The 20,375-nt window shown below is 34.7% G+C and overlaps 2 protein-coding genes across 3 annotated transcripts; both read left to right on the forward strand.

Moving 5' to 3' along the window:
- The first annotated feature begins 421 nt into the window (after positions 1–421).
- On the forward strand, positions 422–5,946 carry LOC128961688 (probable phosphorylase b kinase regulatory subunit alpha). 2 transcript variants are annotated; one of them, XM_054307958.1, is made up of 13 exons: positions 422–728; positions 845–1,415; positions 1,856–2,289; positions 2,371–2,653; positions 2,758–3,002; positions 3,092–3,239; positions 3,320–3,658; positions 3,907–4,282; positions 4,357–4,901; positions 4,958–5,190; positions 5,263–5,520; positions 5,602–5,691; positions 5,813–5,946. In XM_054307958.1, exons 1-13 carry the CDS (start codon positions 651–653, stop codon positions 5,921–5,923), a joined length of 3,711 nt encoding a protein of 1,236 aa, XP_054163933.1. In that variant the 5' UTR covers positions 422–650; the 3' UTR covers positions 5,924–5,946. The 2 variants fall into 2 exon arrangements, with proteins under 2 accessions (XP_054163933.1, XP_054163926.1); XM_054307951.1 differs by having other exon boundaries at positions 423–728; positions 3,877–4,282.
- A 3,666-nt stretch (positions 5,947–9,612) lies between these two features.
- On the forward strand, positions 9,613–19,578 carry LOC128962274 (uncharacterized). The gene is made up of 22 exons (XM_054308642.1): positions 9,613–11,202; positions 11,950–12,048; positions 12,304–12,420; positions 13,133–13,336; positions 13,394–13,597; positions 13,690–13,788; positions 13,872–13,970; positions 14,086–14,289; positions 14,354–14,581; positions 14,894–15,022; positions 15,129–15,245; positions 15,450–15,548; positions 15,640–15,840; positions 15,930–16,028; positions 16,111–16,317; positions 16,412–16,538; positions 16,671–16,750; positions 16,853–16,975; positions 17,077–17,184; positions 17,278–17,475; positions 17,535–17,741; positions 17,887–19,578. The coding sequence occupies exons 1-22, from the start codon at positions 9,613–9,615 to the stop codon at positions 19,576–19,578; spliced, it is 6,231 nt and encodes a 2,076-aa protein (XP_054164617.1).
- Positions 19,579–20,375: the final 797 nt, after the last annotated feature.

The raw sequence follows: 20,375 nt of genomic DNA on the forward strand, positions 1-20,375 counted from the left end.
TTATATACAACTATTTAATACAGTTTAAATAACTATTTTAACATCTATTTGACGTTTTTTGGCAACTATTATAACAACTATTTAATAGAGTATAAAAAATTATTAATCAATACACTAGTAATAATTTATTACTAGTGTATTTAACTACTACTACTACAACTGTTAACCCACTCTATTGCACAAAATTAACAATTACTACAACAATACTAATAATAAAAATAATATAAATATATAATACAAATACATTAAACAACATTATTAATGGACAATATATATACTGTATGTGTATATAAAAAGTAATATTAAATTTAATACTATTTAATATATAACAGTATTTACTGTACTATTATTATTGACTGATCAGCTGATTATAGCACTACTGCAGTGTCAATGTCAACGAAATTATTATTAAAAATAATAAAATAAAATAAATAATAATTTTGTTTTAAAATACAAAACAAACAAAAAATCATTCAATCATTCAATACATTTACAAATATAAAGACATGTCGTCTGTATATCGTTTGACGTCAAACAACAACTGTTGGCCATTAGTATCGTCGGTCGCGTAGTAGTAGTGGACAGACATCTAACAACACACAATACCGTGCGGTAACCATCATCGGCTGCGGCGGACAACAACAACAACAATGAGAAGCCGAAGCAATTCGGGTGTCCGACTAGACTATTACCAACGTATTGTCTATCGGACAATACTTGACCATCAGGTAAGACCAACCAACCAATCAACTAAACCACACGGATTGACCAACAAAGTGGTCACCCGATTAATTAGCGGTACCTAATTGTCCGTTTTTTTTTGTTTGTTTGTTTGGTTGGTCAGAATCCTGTAACAGGTCTATTGCCGACCAATCACTATCATCATCAATCGGATGACCGGACGGCCAGTGGCCAGCATACTGATGATCATGCCTGGGTCCGAGATAATGTCTATTCAATACTATCGGTTTGGTCGCTATCGATGGCCTACAAGAAAAATACGGATCTGGACGAAGACAGGGCCAAGACCTACGAACTGGAACAGTCGTGTGTGAAACTGATGCGCGGTCTGCTGATGGCAATGATACGCCAGAAGGATAAACTGGAAGCGTTTAAAGAGTCCCAATCGGTTGGGGATTCATTGCACGCCAAATACTCGTCGGACACTATGTTGACCGTTGTCGGCGATCACGAATGGGGTCATTTGCAATTGGACGCCACCTCACTGTTCCTATTGATATTGGCCCAAATGACAGCGTCGGGTCTGCAGATTATCTTCAATCTCGATGAAGTAGCTTTCGTACAGAATCTGGTTTTCTATATAGAGTCGGCTTATTGTATACCCGATTACGGTATTTGGGAACGGGGCGATAAAACCAATCACGGTCTACCCGAGCTGAATGCCAGCTCTATTGGTCAGTTGATTTTTTTTAATGTGTATGTGTATGTGTATGTGTATGTGTATGTGTATGTGTATGTGTATGTGTATGTGTATGTGTATGTATGTGTATGTATGTGTATGTATGTGTATGTATGTATGTATATGTATGTATGTGGGAATATGTATATGTGTGTATGTGTATGTGTATGTGTATGTGTATGTGTATGTATGTATATGTATGTATGTGGGAATATGTATGTATGTGGGAATATGTATGTGTGTATGTATATGTATGTATGTGGGAATATGTATCTGTGTTTATGTATGTATCTGTGTGTGTGTGTGTGTGTGTGTGTGTGTGTGTGTGTGTTTGAAACACTTAGAATATAGCGCCGGACAACAATAACCAAAATCGGCATTTACCGCTTAGTAAATTAATTTTATTTTTACCCGCCCGCCCTCCTTAACAAAAAGGTATGGCCAAAGCAGCACTGGAAGCAATGAACGAATTGGATCTGTTTGGCGGCCGCGGCGGTCCATCATCAGTGATACACGTACTGGCCGACGAAGCCCAAAAATGTCACGCAGTCTTGCAGTCGATGCTACCGCGCGAATCCAACTCGAAGGAAGTGGACGGCGCCCTGTTGTCGGTAATCGGTTTCCCAGCATTTGCTTTGGAGGACAAGGAACTGATCAAAATGACCCGCAACAACATTGTCCAGAAATTGCAAGGACGATACGGTTGTCGACGATTTTTGAGGGACGGTTTTCGTACGGCCAAAGAGGATCCGACTCGGCTGTACTACGAGCCGTCCGAACTGAAAGTTTTCGAGAATATCGAGTGCGAGTGGCCGTTGTTTTTCTGCTATCTAATACTCGACGGTCTATTCAATGGCGACCGCGAAATGGTTGGTTGTTTTTTTTTAAAACATACCGTTTTTTTCAGTACATCCCTAACCAGGTGTCTGTCCCCCCCTCCTAATAAACAGGTCGACGAATATTCCGAAGCACTCGAACAACTGCTGGTCAAGACAGAGGACGGCCTCAAATTGGTACCCGAAATGTATGCCGTACCCGGCCATCTGGTTGAACAAGAGTATCAGCAGCCGCACAGTCAGGAACGTTACGCTATCGGTTCGTGTCCGTTCATGTGGGCCCAGTCGCTCTACATTGTCGGCCGACTATTGCAGGAAGGTTTTATAGCACCCGGCGAATTGGATCCACTGAATAGGCGATTGGGAGCCGAAAAAAAACCCGATGTTGTTGTCCAGGGTATGTATATATATATATATATAAATATATTTACCGACAAATTTACCGATAATTAAACTGTAAATATAATACTTATCCATCCATTGCCCCCATTCCATCATCAGTTGTTATATTAGCCGAAGATACCAAAGTACAGGAAAAACTGGTCCAACACGACATCCATATTAAGACCGTCGACGAAGTGGCACCAATTGAAGTACAAGCGGCCCGATTGCTTAGCCATCTGTACGCCTATTTAGGTTACAATCGGAAAATGAATCTATCGGGTCGTCAATCCCGGGAAGTCGGTCTATTGAGTACTAGTAAATTGTATTCATTGCAGGACAAAATATTTGCATTTACACCCCAGGTATGCTCACACACACACACACATACCTACCTGTGCTTAACTTACTGGTGTCTTTTATTTTGGATTTTACATTACTACCCGATCGTTAGTTTGTCGATGAGCACCGTTACTATATAGCATCGGATACAAACCTAATGCTGGATACATTCAAATCGGAGATTGCCTTTTTGAAGGTTAACTGGCGTATGTTAGGCCGTCCTACTGTTGTCATACCATTGTCATCACGTATTTTAGGAGGTGGTGTTTTAATTAAGGAGCAATACAAACAAAACAAACAAATAATTATTATTTATTTTTTTCAAAAAAAAAACTTAAAGAAAACGATAGAATACCCGTATCGATGATATCGACAATCAAAAAGTTGAAAAGCGGTTATCTGAACGGCACTCGGGTAGTGTTGGGCAGTTTGGACGACTTTTTGAGTACATCGTGTATAACTAGTCTGAGTTTTCTGTCGAATACGGAAGAAGGAGATCCCGAAGGACTGAACGATACGGTCAAAGAATTTCTGGAACGTGAACTGAAAAAACCGTTTGTCCGGAAAATTTCCCGTCAAATATCGGCCAAACGCAAGATCAGTATCCGATCGCGTAAATCGGGTGTATCCGGAATTATTAAGCGAACCCGATCTATACAAGTGGATCAATACGATCCGGGTATGTGTGTGCCTAACAATATATATATAATTATTTCAAACAATTTATTGATGATTATTGATATTTCGATACATTATTCTAATTGTTTTTTTTATTTCATTTATTTGTGGTTTGGTTTGGTTTTTGTGTTGTTGTTGTTTAAAACTTATTGTTTACTAACTATTGTTTTCAAACCCCACCCGCACCGACCCGTCCCGTTCCGACACCGGGGTTTACAGAATTAATTCAATTGAGATCTACTTTCTTAGACAGTAAAGCCAGTCAACAACAACAGCAACAACAACAACAAACAGGAGGTGTCATACAATCGGGTGCACAATCATCAAGTAGTACTTCGCCGTCGTCGCCACGCCATATGTCGGTTGCCGGGTCGGGCTTTGGATCGATATCCGAGACCAACAACAATAACAACAACACCGATGACGACATGTTTGACGCTCAACAAAATATAATGATGTCGTCGTCCATATCGATACCAATACGTCCGGCGGAAAAACGTTTGCGAGGAATGTCTGAACTGCATATTAACGAAGATATCAAAGACGACGAACTGTTGACAATGTATAGAGAATCGGAACAACTGGAAGAACAGGCAGATATCATACACTATCTGTTCTATAATAAGTAAACCTTTTTTTTTTTTTTTTTGTTAAACCTAACTGACCACTCATTTATATACTCACTTACCGTATATATAGGGGACTGGGCTGGGAGACTGGTTTAGGCGGCAGCGATAAACCGGCCAAAGTTCGCGACCTATTGAAAGAACTGTACGAGAAGGCCTGCAGCGAACGAAAGTGGGCACTGGTCAGGCATTCGGCCGGTATGCTTGGCAAACAAGTGGAAGATCTGGCCAAATCGGTAGCCGATTTACTAGTACGACAAAAACAGATTACCGTCGGCCAGCCGCCGCACTACGAACAGGCAATCATACGGCCGCTGCCGGCCAAAGAGTTGCGTCAGATTATCGATCAGACACACGGCGGCGACCAGAGTACGGCAATGTTGACCCAGGAGTTGCTCATTTATTTGGCAATGTTTATCCGTACCGAACCGCAACTGTTTCACGAAATGTTACGCCTGAGAGTTGGCCTAATTATTCAAGTAATGGCCTCCGAGTTGGCCCGTGCGCTGAAATGTGACGGCGAAGAAGCATCGGAACATCTGCTAAATCTGAGTCCCTATGAAATGAAAACACTGTTACATCATATACTCAGCGGCAAAGAGTTTACCATTAAAAGCGGTAATTATTGTTATCATTATTATACCAATCAATAATAACCAATTACCCGTAATTAGCCCGAAGTGGCCGCATATCGATAATGAATGACCGTATGCTTAGCCGAAAAAGTTTTGTCGACAGTATACAGCCGACCGGCGCCGGCGAAAACAGCTGTTCCAGTGTGACTGCCGACGAGTACGGCTTCGAAGGCGACCGACAGGGACAGTGGCTTCGACGGCGGCGATTGGACGGTTCGCTCAATAGGGTTCCCATTGGATTCTATACGAGAGTTTGGTCATTGCTTGAAAAGGTCAGTTGGATCAGTGGTGTTGAAGATCCGTTTGAATTGATTTTCAATTTGTTTTTTTTTTGTTGCATTTAGTGTCACGGGATTGCCATCGAAGGACGCATTTTGATGCAACAGTTGACACGTGAGATGACATCCGAAGAACTGAAATTTGCACTACAAGTGGAATCGGTATTGAATTGTGTGCCACAACCCGAATACCGGCAACTGATGGTCGAAGCCCTGATGGTATTGACACTACTGGTTGAACATCATTGTCTGAAATCGTTGACCGGTATTATCAATATCGAACAACTGGTCCACAGAGCCAATCAAGTGTTTCTCGAAGATCAGGTATCACCCCCTAAACTGATCCATTATTTTTGAATGTGTATTGTATTTATCATATAATTACCCCGTTATGTATATATATAGAGAGCAGTCAATGGTGACGCCACACTGTGCTGTGCCTGTAATGCCAATCAACGTATAGCCCATTGTTGCGGTGCCGCCAATATTTGTCAGGTTAGTTGACTGATTGGTTGTTTGGTTGTTAAAAATTACCCCGATGATCTTATTTAACTAAATTACCGTAATTACCGGTAATTAATTAATACAATTTTTTATTATGCTATCATCAATACAGCATTTTTACGACAGCGCACCGTCGGGTAATTACGGAACAATGACTTATCTGATACGTGCCGTTACCGCCACATTGGACTCGGAAACTGTTGAATCAATTAATTTTAGTTAATAATAATAACTAAATATTATTATTGATTATTTTTTTTAAAACATGTTATATATATGGAATATACATATACTGTATATTATTAAGTAGTTTAGTCATTGAATTAATACACATAAAAATTATATATATATTTATATATATTATGTGTGTGTTATTAGTTGATTGGTTTGATTAGTAGTAGTAATACTATTATTAAAAATGATTTTAGATTATAATTATTTACTTAATATTAAATAATTTTTTTTATTAATTTAGCAAATTATATTATATATTGAAAAATATATATTTATATAAATACTCAATTTATTTGTTGTTGTTATTGTTGTTTTTTTATTATAAAAAAACCAATATAATTATTAGCATAATAATGTACCAATCTCAATTATTAAATTTAAAAACGTAGACTTAATTTTTATTTTATAACTATAAACACAAAAAAACAAAATAATCAGTTATTTGTTTTTTTTAAATTTTGTTGTTTATGATTTGTTTTAATTTTTATATATATATATATATTATGTTTTTATTTACATGAAAAAAATATTATTATTAATAATAATTTGCAATTTTTTAACAAAAAAATATTCAAAAATAATATGGGATTTATTATTATTATTAATATATATATATATATATATTATTTTATGATTAAATAATAAAATATAATGTTTGTTTGTTTTTATTAAATAAATAACTAAAAAAAAGTGTTTAAATTTTTCTAAAAATAAATTTTCAATGTATATATATTATATTTTTATTGCTTACCAATAATAATAATAATAATAAATGGTTTAAATAAAAATTTTAACTTATAAAAAATGTATATATTTTTTTAAAAATTTTAATTTTATTTATTATTTTTTACTATTATATTATAAAAAATATTTATTTATTTTAATTAGTATAGAATATTTGATAATCATGTTAATAATAATAATAAACTAAAATTTATCGTATATTTTACTACAAACACACCTATATATACACATATTGAATATATATATATATATATATATATATTGGTATATACTTTAATTATCATACCAGTAAATACAAAAATGATAACAAATAGATAATAGATTGATATACAGTTTACGTATATACTGTATATATATTATACAATTTATTTAGTGTGTTATTAATACAGTATTATTTTATATTATATACAAATAATATACTGTATCTGTATATATATATATGAGATCATATGATTCATTTGAAACGCTATACGATTATGTGTTTTGCATAATAATAAGTGCTAACCATATGAATAATATATATATAAATATACTTACAGAATATTCTGTAATATATATATACTGTATATATCTATAGAATATATATTACAGAATATTCTGTAAGTTATTTTTTTAATTTCTCATTTAATGGTCACTGCTTTTAGTTAGTATTATTATTATTATTATTATACATAAAAATTGTTAGTTAATTGCATAGTTTTGCAATTATAATGTGTGACCTGGATTAATAAACATTGCTTATTAATACACACATATCAACATTATTATTTTTATTTTTTTTAATTATAACAAATTTAACGTACAATATTGTATTATATCATATTTATTAATAATTGTTAGTTTATATAATGTTTATTCAATAGTTGTTTTTTTGTTTGTTATTTACTAATAATAAATATTAAGTATTTGTTTTATTTTTATTTTTTTTAAACCAGAGAAAAGTGGTTTTATTTTTTTGATTAAATTTTTATGTTTGACATTGAATTCATGTGAAATCTTTATATATATATATATATACTATAAATTCAAAATCAATATATAATTTCTATGTATAAAAACAATTTTATTTTTAATGATAACCTAATTATTAAAAATTATTTTTTTGATTACATACACATTGTGGAAATTATTGTTAAAAAACAAATAAATTAATTTTTAATTTTGTTGATATCAATACTTTTATTTTATTTCACAGTATATATATATATATAACACATTGTCATCAAAATGTTAATAATAATAATAATAATTAATAGATAACTATATTGATCTGTACTGTAGTAATGAAAAAATAAAAAAATAATTTTCAACTTTGTTGTCGCGGATTCACATTAAAACCCATTTAGTTCAAGGCTTACCAACAAATTTTTATATACAGTATATATATATTTGTAAAACAATTTTTTGATGTCTATTATATGATAATATTGTTTATATATATATGGTTGACCTATAATGGGTTGCTTTATTTAGGGCCCCTATACATTGATACATAAAAATATAAATGTATTTCAATTTAATTTAATTTTTCAAAAAAAAACAAAATAAATAAACTTATAATTTTTGTTTATTTTTTTTTTTGATTAACAAATTTGTTATTGTTTTTATTTATTTTTTTTTTAAAAATTAGCAAAGTTAAAAAGTTATCAAATAAAATTAACACACACAAAAATTATAGATTAAATAAATATATATTAAGATAAATAAATAAAATTATACAACCAAATTAAATTATTATTATTATTATTATTAATATGAAATATTTGAAAATACATTTTTTTGTACAAATTTGTGTTTTATCGGTGACATAGATATCAATATTTAGTATACAATATACAGTAGTATAATATATGATATTTATTGATAATAATTATTATTATTACAATAATCATAGGCAACCCTCTCTCTATATATATATATATATATACCTCTCTCTCTCTCTCTCTCTCTCTCTCTCTCTCTCTCTCTCTCTCTCTCTCTCTCTWTCTCTCTCTCTCTCTCTCTCTCTTGAGGATTGCATTTATAATCTAGTCTTTTAAATATCATATATATAATATGTCGCACTTTTTTTATACTATAGCCAAGTAATAGATGGACAGGTAGATAGGTTTGGTTAGCTTTTTTGTTGAATAGGATATATCATATATATATATATATATATATATGGATAGGATATGTGTGGTCACGTAGTAATAAAATAAAGCCGAAAAAAGCACTTAACAAGTTTCCATAACAACATTTAGGTATCGGCTATTTTACTCTCTCTCTCTCTCTCTCTCTCTCTCTCTCTCTCTCTCTCTCTCTCTCTCTCTCTCTCTCTCTCTCTCTCTCTCTCTCTAACTGCTCCACCTTTAGCTACCTGTCCACTCAGTTACAGAATATTTCTAATTATTCATAGAGAAAGCTAATGAAAAACTACTCATAAATATAAAAACTTTTTTTTTGTTATTTTGTTGATAATCATTAAGTATACAAAAAAATGTCATCATTTTTAGTTCAAATTTATAGTATTAATAAATGTATAAATGTTAGTATATATACTAATTTGTTGTATATTATTGTTAAAAAAAGATATTTATACTTTTCGTAATAAAAAAAATAATTAAAATACATATATATATTAAAAAAATTAATTAAATTTTGATTATATATAAAAAATAACTGAAATTATATATATTTTTCTAATAATAATAATAATAATAATAAATTTAATTATTATTTTTTAATAAAAATATGTGTATAAAACAATTGTTTTAGTAAAGTGTACAAGATACAAATGTAACCAAAAAAATATAATTTTAATATTATTATTATATAATAATTATTATTATCATTTTAAGTGTATATATAAATAAATTAATATATAATTAATATATAAATAAATTGTGTTTTATTTTAAAATAATAATTTTATTGCAAACAAACCTATAAAAAAATGCCTGAAATTGACCAAAAAAGTGATAACAATGTGACCATCAATGGTAGTGATAGTAATGGATCCGAAAAAACTTCTTCAACTTCAACATCAGTGTTGTTATCATCGAAAAAGGATAAGACAGACGACGACACCAAACGTATTGTCGATGAAGGCTTTGTCAGTGACGGTAGCGAAAAACGGAAAGTTGTGGTGCCGTCGAAAAAACCGTCGGTCGCCGGACAGCATATCTACGATAATATCGGTAATACTGTTGCAAAAAAGCTAACACAACCACCGGGTGGTAGTGACACACCTATCCAAGTGCTACAACAGGTCGACCTTAAAGATATTACCAACAATAACAACCATACTGTCAATGGTGTTGTTAGTGGTGGTAATGGTAACGGTAACAATGGTGATAAGCGACTGGCACCGGTACCCAAAGAAATTTACGGTGATTTTCCAGTATCGCCCGTCCGGTTTACTGGTCCGGTAACGCCTGTACAGCGGCTGCAGACAGTGCCTCTGGAGGAGACACAACAGGAGATACTGAACCATCACCAGCAGCAGCACCACAATCATCAGCGATCATCGAAACAGGAAGTACTGGCCCGACATCCGCTGCCAAAGGATGCCAACAACAACAACAAACTACTGGAACAGATACACGTCTCGATACCGGTTCAACAGTTAGACATTATGGCACCGGTACCTGTATCGCCGGCATTGCCGGCACCGTTAAAACCGTTGCCACCGATTGTAGCCACACATCCGTCAGCTTCATCGTTAGCGACCAAACCGGTCGGTCTGAATAACCGAATATCGCCGTCACGTTTGCCAAAAGACTCGGTAGCTAATGGTGGCGGCGGTGGCGGCGGCGGTGCTGCTCATACACCAAAAACAACAACAAAACCAACTCCTAGTCCCGGCCGGACTACTACTACTACTACTAACGGTATCGCCAGCCGATCGGACAGAGTTCCAGTGCCGGCACAAAAACTTGAACCCATGGGGCCGTCGCCCAGACAATCGCGTAAGGATATGCCGACCAGAAAAGAGTCGAAAAAGTCGACCACAACAACACCAACCGCCGGCGGCGGCGGCGCTTCAAACGATTCATCAATAATGAAAAGTACGTCCAGAGGTAGCAAAGACAACAAGACTACACCATCGACAACAACGACGACTCGTAGGTCGACATCAAAAGATAGAAGTCTATCGAAAGACCGATCGCCCGGCGGCGGTGGTGGTGGTGGTGGTGGACAACGAGCCGGTGCCGGTAGACAACGAAAACAGTCATCGGCGGCATTGCTTGACTTTGCCTATATGGACGAACCGATTGCCACGCATCGGTCATCCGTCGGTGAACCACGTAATAAGGCACCGGCCGATTTCAATCATAAACTGATGGCCCTGTGCCGCAAAGGTGATTGGGTCGGTGTCGATACTGTCCTGAAGTATGCCGTCAAACATAACATCGAAGCCGATGTCCTGTGTGTGTCGGAAAACTCCGGTTGGTCGCCGATGATGTTTGCCGTCAAAGACAATCGCATACAGATTGTCGACCAACTAATCGAGTTGGGCTATCCGGTCAATGTTAAAGCAAAGGTGAGAGCATCGGGAGGGGTGGGATGGGGAGGAGGACGGGTGGGTGGGTGTGTGTCCGGTAGTGTTGTTTTATTTAAATATAAATTATTATATATTTTATTAGTTATTATATTTTTATTATTAGTTATTAGAAATTATTTTTTGTTTTTGGAAATTTTTTATTAAACTATTTATTTATTAATATTTTATTTAATTATTTTTTTAAAAAAAAATTCCATAAAATATTCAATAGTTTATAATACATATCATAGACATAGCTATGACATAGATATATGAAATTATAATATTTTAAAGTTGAGTATATTATTACTATTAAAATTATATATATATATATTGATAATATATAAATAGAAAATACAATTAAATAATTAGTAATTTTTTTAACAACAAAAATAAACACAAATATAGTCACATAAAACTATAAATAAACTAATAATAATAATAATAATAATCAACTAATAACTACTAATAAATTAATATTTAAAATTATAATATAATAATAATTATCAATAACTATTAATACTATATATTTTTTTTAAAAAAAACTTTCGGATAAAAGCAATTTTTTTGTTATTGAAGACAAAACAATAATAATTTAATAATAATTTTTCTCTCCTATTAACCAAATAAAAAAAATTTTAAAAATCTCAAAATTAAATATAATAATTACAACAAAACAAACAAATTTATTGAATTAAAAATTGTTAATTATTTTGTTTAAAAAAAATTATTTATTTTTTTTAATAGGACGGCATAACAGCTGTACATTTGGCCTGTGCTCACGCTAGAGAGGATACCATTAGATTATTATTGGTTAACCGAGCTGATCCAATGATACCGGGAGGGGTAGGTTTAATTTTTTTTAAGCATATTAATTATATTTAATTTATTTATAATTTATTTTTTGTTAAACTACTCAATGATCCTAATAATAATAATGCCTTTAAATTCTAGTTACTATTAATAATAATAATAATTTTTTATTAATAAAACAAACAAACAAAAAAATCAATCAATTTTTTTGTTTGGCATTGAATTATTGAATGATAACTTTCCTAAATACTAATTATTGATTGATTTTTTTGTTGTTGTAAAATAAAGGATAAAAAACAATTGCCTATACATGTGTTGGCCCAGAAACCTACCGGTGCTGTTGTAGTACCCCTACAGCTGATACTCAAGTCGTGTCCTAAAGAAGTTCGCGTTACACCTGATTCTGTAATTATTTTTTTTTTTTTTGAAAAAAATAATAATTAATTTTTTTTTCAATTAATTTATTAATATTAAAAAATAGTTATTGTATATATATTTTTTGTTTAATAATCAATATTAATTTAATTTGATATAATAATAATAATAATATTTTTTTAATTTATTGCTATTTATATTTAAAGTAATATTTAAGTGATATTTAGGTATTAAATTAAAAACACATTTTTTTGTAGTAAATTTTTTTTGTTAATTAATTTTTTTTAAATTTATAATCTGTTAAAATGTTTTTTTTAAATTACTAAATAGATTACAATACAATATTAAAGTATCAGGAACAATTTAATTTAGTCAACAACAATGAAAAAAAAATAATTATTAATAAACTTTTAAAAAAATTTATCTAAAATTACTAATACACTAAATATGTACACAAATATTTTACATTTAATATATATATATATATATATAATTATTTAGTTATATATATATGTAATTATATATACTGTATATATTACATACAATTTCTAAAAATATAATAATTAAATGTTTCAATCAATTATCTATAGTCTATAGTCTATAATATTTTATGTTATAATATACTAATACTGAAATAATTAATCTAAAAAAATATATATATATACAGTAGTTATTAATTTCTATAATTTAAACTAAAAAAAAAATATTTTAATTATTATTATTATTATTATCGTATGTCTAGGACGGAAATATACCGTTATTTTTGGCACTCGAGTGCGGCAATCATGGCGTATGCAAAGAACTATTACAATTGATGGCCAAAGACCAGACAAACTGGAAACGGGAGTCGACGGGCGAGACGGCCATACATTTGGCAATGAAACGCAAAGATCTGGATATGTTGAGGATATTGGTCAACGAGGGCGGCAATGTTGACGCCAAAAATGTATAGCAATATCTATTACCTAACCGTTTCCCTTAATCCCATTCCTCCACTTAATAGGCCGACGGCCAGACAGCTCTACATATGGCCGCCATTAACGGTGAAGAACCGTTTATTAAATTTCTGCATCAAGTAGGAGCCAATCCTAACATACAGGACCTACTCGAGCGGACACCGTTGCATTTGGCTACCGAAAATGGTCACATGAAAACGGTAGATTTTTTGACCGAAAAATTTAAGGCATCGGTACATCAAAGGACAAAGGTTTGTCATATATATATAATATTAGATATATTTGAATAAAACATATCCTTATTATTATTATTATCATCCCGGGGTGTGGTGTGGGGGTATAGGATGGCAGTACATTAATGCATTTGGCGTCGGCTGCCGGCCATCCGGGAACTGCACTGGTATTCATGAAAAAGGGTGTCGCTCTGCATATGCCTAATAAGGTATTGTTATTATTATTGAATAATACCGTACTATCGGTAATAAACAAAAAAAATTATAATTTAACTAACTGTGCCAACAATAGGCCGGTGCCAAACCAATACATATGGCGGCCAGTCGTGGACACGTAGAGGTTGTCAAGTCGATTGTCGGTAAAGGCGAAAGTGTCGACGCAAAAACAAATGTATGTTTTTTTGTGGATTATTGCGAAACCGTTTTTTATCTCATATCTGATCCCTAAAAAAAAACTAATTTGTTATTTATTGACAACTGATGCTAAACAACAACACCGATAATAGGAAGGCTTTACCGCTTTGCATATAGCGGTACAATCGGGCCACGAAAAAGTGGTCGAAGCACTGCTGGGAATGGGTGCCGCTGTCCAGTTGACGGCCGGTAAAAACGGTGAAACACCGTTGCATACGGCCTCGCGTATTGAAAACGGTATCAAATGTGTGGAAATGCTTATCAAAAGCGGCGCCCAGATTAACGCCGTCGAAGATGTAAGTATACATGAGCTAACATCCATAAGCTTAACTAACTGTCCAATTGTTTGTCTGTTAATAGACCGGTGAAACACCCTTACATTTTGCCGCCCGCAACGGTTTCATCGAAACGGCCAGACTATTGCTTGAAGACAAAGCCAACTCGGGTTTGCAAAACCTGTTGGGCGAAAATGCGCTGCACGTGGCCATCAAGGGTTGCCACTATCCGATCGTCCAGTCGATGGTCCAGTACACCATCGATACGTTTAGCAAGGATGAGGCCAAACGGCTGGTTAATCAATCAAATAAAGTTAGTAAAACTGTAGTGTAATCCTATTAATCTTAATCATCTGACAGATTAACATACCACTACTAATATGTAGTTAAACCCCGGGGGTGTTGTTAAACCCCGAGTGTTGTCAATCCCGGGGTGTTGTTAATCTTGGGGGTGTTATTAAACCCCGAGTATTGCTAAGCCCCGAGTGTTGTTAAACCCCCGAGTGTTGTTAAACCTCCGGGTGTTGTTAATCCACGGGGGTATTGTTAGGCCCTTCCCCTATGTTTTGATATATGTTTTTCCTAATAATATTATTTTTTAACTAAATTTTTTTTTAATTTGCAGCAAGGTGAAAGTTCGGTTCACTATACGGCCTCATTGTTGGCCAAAAATGCCCACTACGTCAACGAGGACAGGGATCTAATGAGATTGTTGCTGCAAACCGGCGGCAATCCAATGGCAGAAACATCTGAAGTAATTAACTAACTATTTCACTATATATTACATATAAAATAAAAAAAACAAAAATTTATTATAAATTTATTAATAAAATAAAAACAATTTTTGGTTTTTTTAATAGAAAGGAGAAAATCCTGTCCACTGGTGCTCTAAATCGGGAAATACTAATACATTGCAAGAAATTTTAAGTCTATTACAGCCAATGGACGCACAGATAGCCTGCAATAAACAAGCAAAAGTTGGTCCGCCATTTTTATTTATTGAGATTATAACCCCCACCCAACCCACACACCCACACTAAAAACACGTTTACATATCTTAAACACCTACCCCACTCACCACCACCCATACCCCCATCACACATATATGATGGATAACACAACTGTCCCCCGGAAAATTATACCGTTACCGATTATTATACATTACCCCCCCCCCTATATAGAATGGTTGGCCACCCCTGTTCTACGCGTGCTCTCAGGGACATGCCGATATTATCAGGATGCTGCTCAACCAAAACGCCCGGGTAGACGTATTTGATGAGGTATATACAGTATATACAGGTGCCCCATATAATTAATGTCAAACCATAACCACTAATTATCCAACCAACCAACTCCCGCGCCCCAACCCAGAGAGGTCAAGCCGCACTACACATTGCCGCCGAACTTGGCCACGAGGAAGTAGTGGACATACTGTTGGCCAGCAATGCATTTGTTAACGTACGCAACAAACACGGTATGACACCGTTGCATTTGGCCGCCCGAAAAGGTTTCAACTCCATAGTCAAACAGCTGGTCCTCGAGCACAGTGCCCTACTCGATGCCTTTACGCTGGTTTGTATCTACCTATACTCCCCACACACCCCTCCCTCCCATCTAATTGGTTGACATAAAACATTAATAATAATTAAAAAAAAATACAGACCAAACAAACGCCGTTACATTTGGCCGCCGAAAGCGGACAGTTGGAAGTGTGCAATACATTGCTGACAATGAAAGCCGATGTCAACGCCACTGATAATGTATTTTTTGAAAAATTAATTAATTATTTTTTAATTTATAATAATTATTATTGAATGGCCTCTAAACGGGTGATCCGGTTAGCACTCGCAAACACCGTTACATTTGGCCGCCGAACACGACCACTCGGATGTACTGAAATTGTTTCTCAAACATAATCCCGAACGGCTATCGGTGCCGAACAAAAACGGCTATACCTGTGCCCATATAGCCGCTGCTAAGGGTTCGGTAGCCGTTATCAAGGAACTGATGCGACTCAACCAGGATTCGGTTATCAATGCAAGAATTTCGGTCGGTATACCCCCTCCACCCCACCCACCCCACCTCACACCCCGAAAATTATTATTATTATTACCCGAATAACCGTTTTTTGTGTATATCCTAGAAAACAAAGTCGACAACATTGCATTTGGCTGCCGAGGGCGGACACGTAGAAGTGGTACGGGTGCTGCTACAGGCCGGTGCCAAAGCTACCGATGAGAATGCCGAAGGTTATACAGCCTTGCATTTAGGTATGTCCTCTATCTAAACGATTGAAATCTAAAAAAAAATCTGTTTAAAAATATATATATATATATATTACCGTAATCTACGGGTAATTATAATAATATATATGTATGTTTGTTGTTGTTGTTGTTGGCCAGCGGCCAAAAATGGTCACATCAAAGTGCTTAGTGCACTCAAGGAACAGTCGACAGCCCACTGGAAAGTGTGCAGCCGTAGGGTCAGTTGCTATATATATATTTATATAACCCTTCCTCCTCCATCCAACCCCACCACACATAAGCTAACTTTATTAATATACTGTACTTTATTATATATATAGATTGGTTTGACTGCACTTCACGTAGCGGCCGCTTTTGGACAGGCAGATTTTGTCGGCGAAATGCTGACCCAGGTGCCGGCAACCATCAAAAGTGAACGGCCACTAATTGATCCCAGCGGTGATGTATGAAATTGATTGATTGATTAATAGATTGATTTAAATGTATGCTGCCTATTGACACCCGATTGCCTATTATAACGTCTATTATCAATGTCCCAAAACAGTACGGCATTACACCATTACATTTGGCCTCGCAGTCGGGCCACGAAGGAGTGGTACGGCTATTGCTCAACAGTCAAGGTGTTACCGTTGATACGCCTACCGAAGTTGTGGTTAGTTTAGCTATCAATAAATAATTAGTATCATAATTACAAATACAATACCTAAAAATCAATCAACCAATATTTATTGGGAACAAAAATTAGGGAACAATACCTATGCATTTGGCTGCACAGGGTGGCCACTTGTTGGTGGCCGGACTACTGATTAGCCGTACAACCGAACAACTATATCGGGCCGATAAATACGGTCGAACACCATTGCATTTGGCTGCTTCATATGGACATCGCGATATGGTTAACCTGTTACTGGGACAGGGAGCCCAGATTAATACACAAGATAATGTTTGTTATTTTCAGCATACAGTTCCCCAATTGCTATATATGTTATATCAATTTAATAGAGAGGATGGTCACCATTACACTACGCCAGCCGACACGGCTTTCTGGAAGTCGTTCAGCTGCTTATGGACAGCGGTGCCGATCCGACACTGCGGGCCAAAGACGGCCGGGTGCCGCTGTGCTGTGCTGCCGGTGCCGGACATTTTCAAGTACTCAGCTATCTGTTCAAGAAAGAGCATAACGCCCTGAGTCTTATGGAAGACAAATCGGTAAATAAAACAAACAAAAAAGTTGTCTAACAATTATCACCCAATTATCATCCAATTATCATCCAATTATCACCCAATTATCACCCAATTATCACCCAAATTATCACCCAATTATCACACATCTAATCTCTGGTGTTTAACATAGTTTCTATTGGATCTGATGGTCTGTTCGAAACAACACGAAAACAAACCCATCCAAGAGTTTATACTGGTATCGCCGGCACCCATCGATACCGCTGTCAAACTGGCCAAATGCTACGAAAATCTATCGCAAAAAGAAAAAGATCGTACCCGCGATCTTGAGGCTGCCTGCGAATACTGTGACCAGATTGCCACGGATCTGCTATCGATAGCCGCAACCACCAACAATGCTGGCCGATTGTTGCGATCAGTTGACCATAAAGGTACCGAATTTCTGGACGTCCTTATTGAACTTGAACGCAAAGATGTCGTCTCCCAGCACGCTGTCCAACAATATCTGACCAACGTATGGATCGGTAATATGAAATGGGCAGGGTGGAAATTTTTGGTACTATTTTTTTCGTTTCTGGTCTGTCCCCTGATCTGGATAATCGTTTCGTGTCCTATCGGCAACCGATTGTCCAACAAACCGATCATCAAATTTATGCTATATCTAGTATCGCATATATTTTTCATTGTTATCCTAACGTTTACAACGGTCAACCCGTGGCTACCGCTGTACAAAAATACCAGTCAATGGCCACATTGGCACGAATGGTTGCTGGCCACTTTTGTTCTCGGCGTTTTTCTGGCCGAAATTACCAATCCGGCCGATCGGGATGGTCTCGGAGGTATCAAAGTAGTCGTAGTATTTGTCTGTTTTATTGCCGTTATTGTCCATTTTGCGGCCATCGTATCGACGCTGTTCCAGTTGTTTGATGAAGAACAACGACTGGTGATGTTATACTGTCGTAATCAGTTGCTGGCGGTGGCACTCCTTCTATCATTCCTCGAGTTTTTGAATTTCCTAACATTTCATCATCTGTTCGGGCCGTGGGCTGTCATCATCCGGGATCTGATCAAAGATCTGCTAAGATTTTTGGCCATTTTGGGCATATTTATGGTCGGTTTTTCCCTACATGTCTGTGCCATCTATCAGCCAGTATTCCAACCGCCCGACACTATCAACGGTACGCTGCCGTCGGTTGGCCAAGAATTTCAGTCACCGCTGGATACGTTTGAAATGCTATTCTATGCCCTGTTCGGACTGGTCGAACCCGACTATATGCCGCCCATGCACCTGTCGCCGCCGATTGCCAAAATTATTATGAAACTAGTATTCGGTATCTATATGATGGTCACGGTAGTCGTATTGATAAATTTGTTGATTGCTATGATGTCCAATACCTATCAGCGCATACAGGCCCAGTCGGATACTGAGTGGAAGTTCGGTAGGGCTAAGCTGATCCGTAATATGAACCTAACATCGCCGACACCGTCGCCGATCAACGTATTCATCGGTATACCGTATATGATCTACCAGAAGATGGAACGGTTGAGGAATGAACGTAAAGGACGGGTCGGTTTGGCTACGGCAGCGCTGGCTCATCGGCCCAGTGTTGTCGCTACCAAGCAATGGCTGGTCGGCCAGCGTCGGGCATCCCGGGCGACCAGTCATATGTCACGTACGTTGGGGCCGTCGATGACCGAAGAGGGTGAAGCACCGAAACCCATAACCGAAGTTATCAATTGGCCGTCGATTGTCAAAAAGTATTTGGAGTTTATCGGTGCTATCGGTGTCGGCGGCGAAGAAACTGAAGACAAAGACAACGAAAACAACGAGAATGAGGACAACAAAAGTGAAAGCAATGTTTGATTGAATTGAAAATTAATTAATTAATTAATTATAATTAAAAATGTAATTTATATTTCTCCACCCCCTCCCCTCCCCCTCCCCCCGCTAAGTCTTACCAATTGATTAATTTTAAATTATTATAAAATTGTTGATATAATTATTATTAATAATGTATTTATGTATTATTTTTTATATATAAATTTATTGTATTATATATTATTGTTTTAGTTTTTTTTCAAACAACAAAAAAATTATTATAAAAAAATATTTAAATACAATGTAATAAACTATTGTACAGTTAAATAGTCATATAGTCATAGATTTTAAATTAAGTTATTTTAAATATATTATTTATATATAAATTATTTAAATATATCATTATAATTTGTATCTATATTTCTATAATATTATAAAACTTTTATTGCGCTCATTATAATCATTTAATTAAATATATATATATTGTAAATTACAATTGATTTTCACTGATACTCTTATTGTATAGATATTTATTTTATTTGTTATTATAATTCATGTATATAAATATATGAAAATTAAAAAATAAATAATTATTTTTTCAAAAAAATAAATAATAATGTATATTGAATAGATTATATGATTAATATATGAAAATTTCAATGTGTGTGTGTGTGACATATAAAAATAACTATAATAATTAAAATAAATAAATAAAATAGTAGTTATATATAGTAGTATACATATATATATATATAAAAAATACAACAACAAAAATATTTAAACATATATTTTTTAAATAGTTTAGTTGAAATTTATAAACTCAAAATAATATATACTTATAT

The sequence above is a fragment of the Oppia nitens genome, unplaced genomic scaffold (assembly GCF_028296485.1).
Source record: "Oppia nitens isolate AA-2021 unplaced genomic scaffold, nextdenovo-longstitch-racon4-pilon3 scaffold14_pilon_pilon_pilon, whole genome shotgun sequence".
NCBI classification, from domain to species: Eukaryota; Metazoa; Arthropoda; class Arachnida; order Sarcoptiformes; family Oppiidae; genus Oppia; species Oppia nitens.

Excerpts from the sequence above, each read along its gene's own strand:
- LOC128961688 (XM_054307951.1), top strand. The coding sequence starts at position 651 with ATGAGAAGCCGAAGCAATTCGGGTGTCCGACTAGACTATTACCAACGT. Across the intron at positions 729-844 it reads GGACAATACTTGACCATCAG|AATCCTGTAACAGGTCTATT; the intron begins GTAAGACCAACC and ends TTGGTTGGTCAG. Across the intron at positions 5,521-5,601 it reads AAGTGTTTCTCGAAGATCAG|AGAGCAGTCAATGGTGACGC; the intron begins GTATCACCCCCT and ends GTATATATATAG.
- LOC128962274 (XM_054308642.1), top strand. The coding sequence starts at position 9,613 with ATGCCTGAAATTGACCAAAAAAGTGATAACAATGTGACCATCAATGGT. Across the intron at positions 16,318-16,411 it reads TTATCAATGCAAGAATTTCG|AAAACAAAGTCGACAACATT; the intron begins GTCGGTATACCC and ends TGTATATCCTAG. Across the intron at positions 16,751-16,852 it reads GGAAAGTGTGCAGCCGTAGG|ATTGGTTTGACTGCACTTCA; the intron begins GTCAGTTGCTAT and ends TTATATATATAG.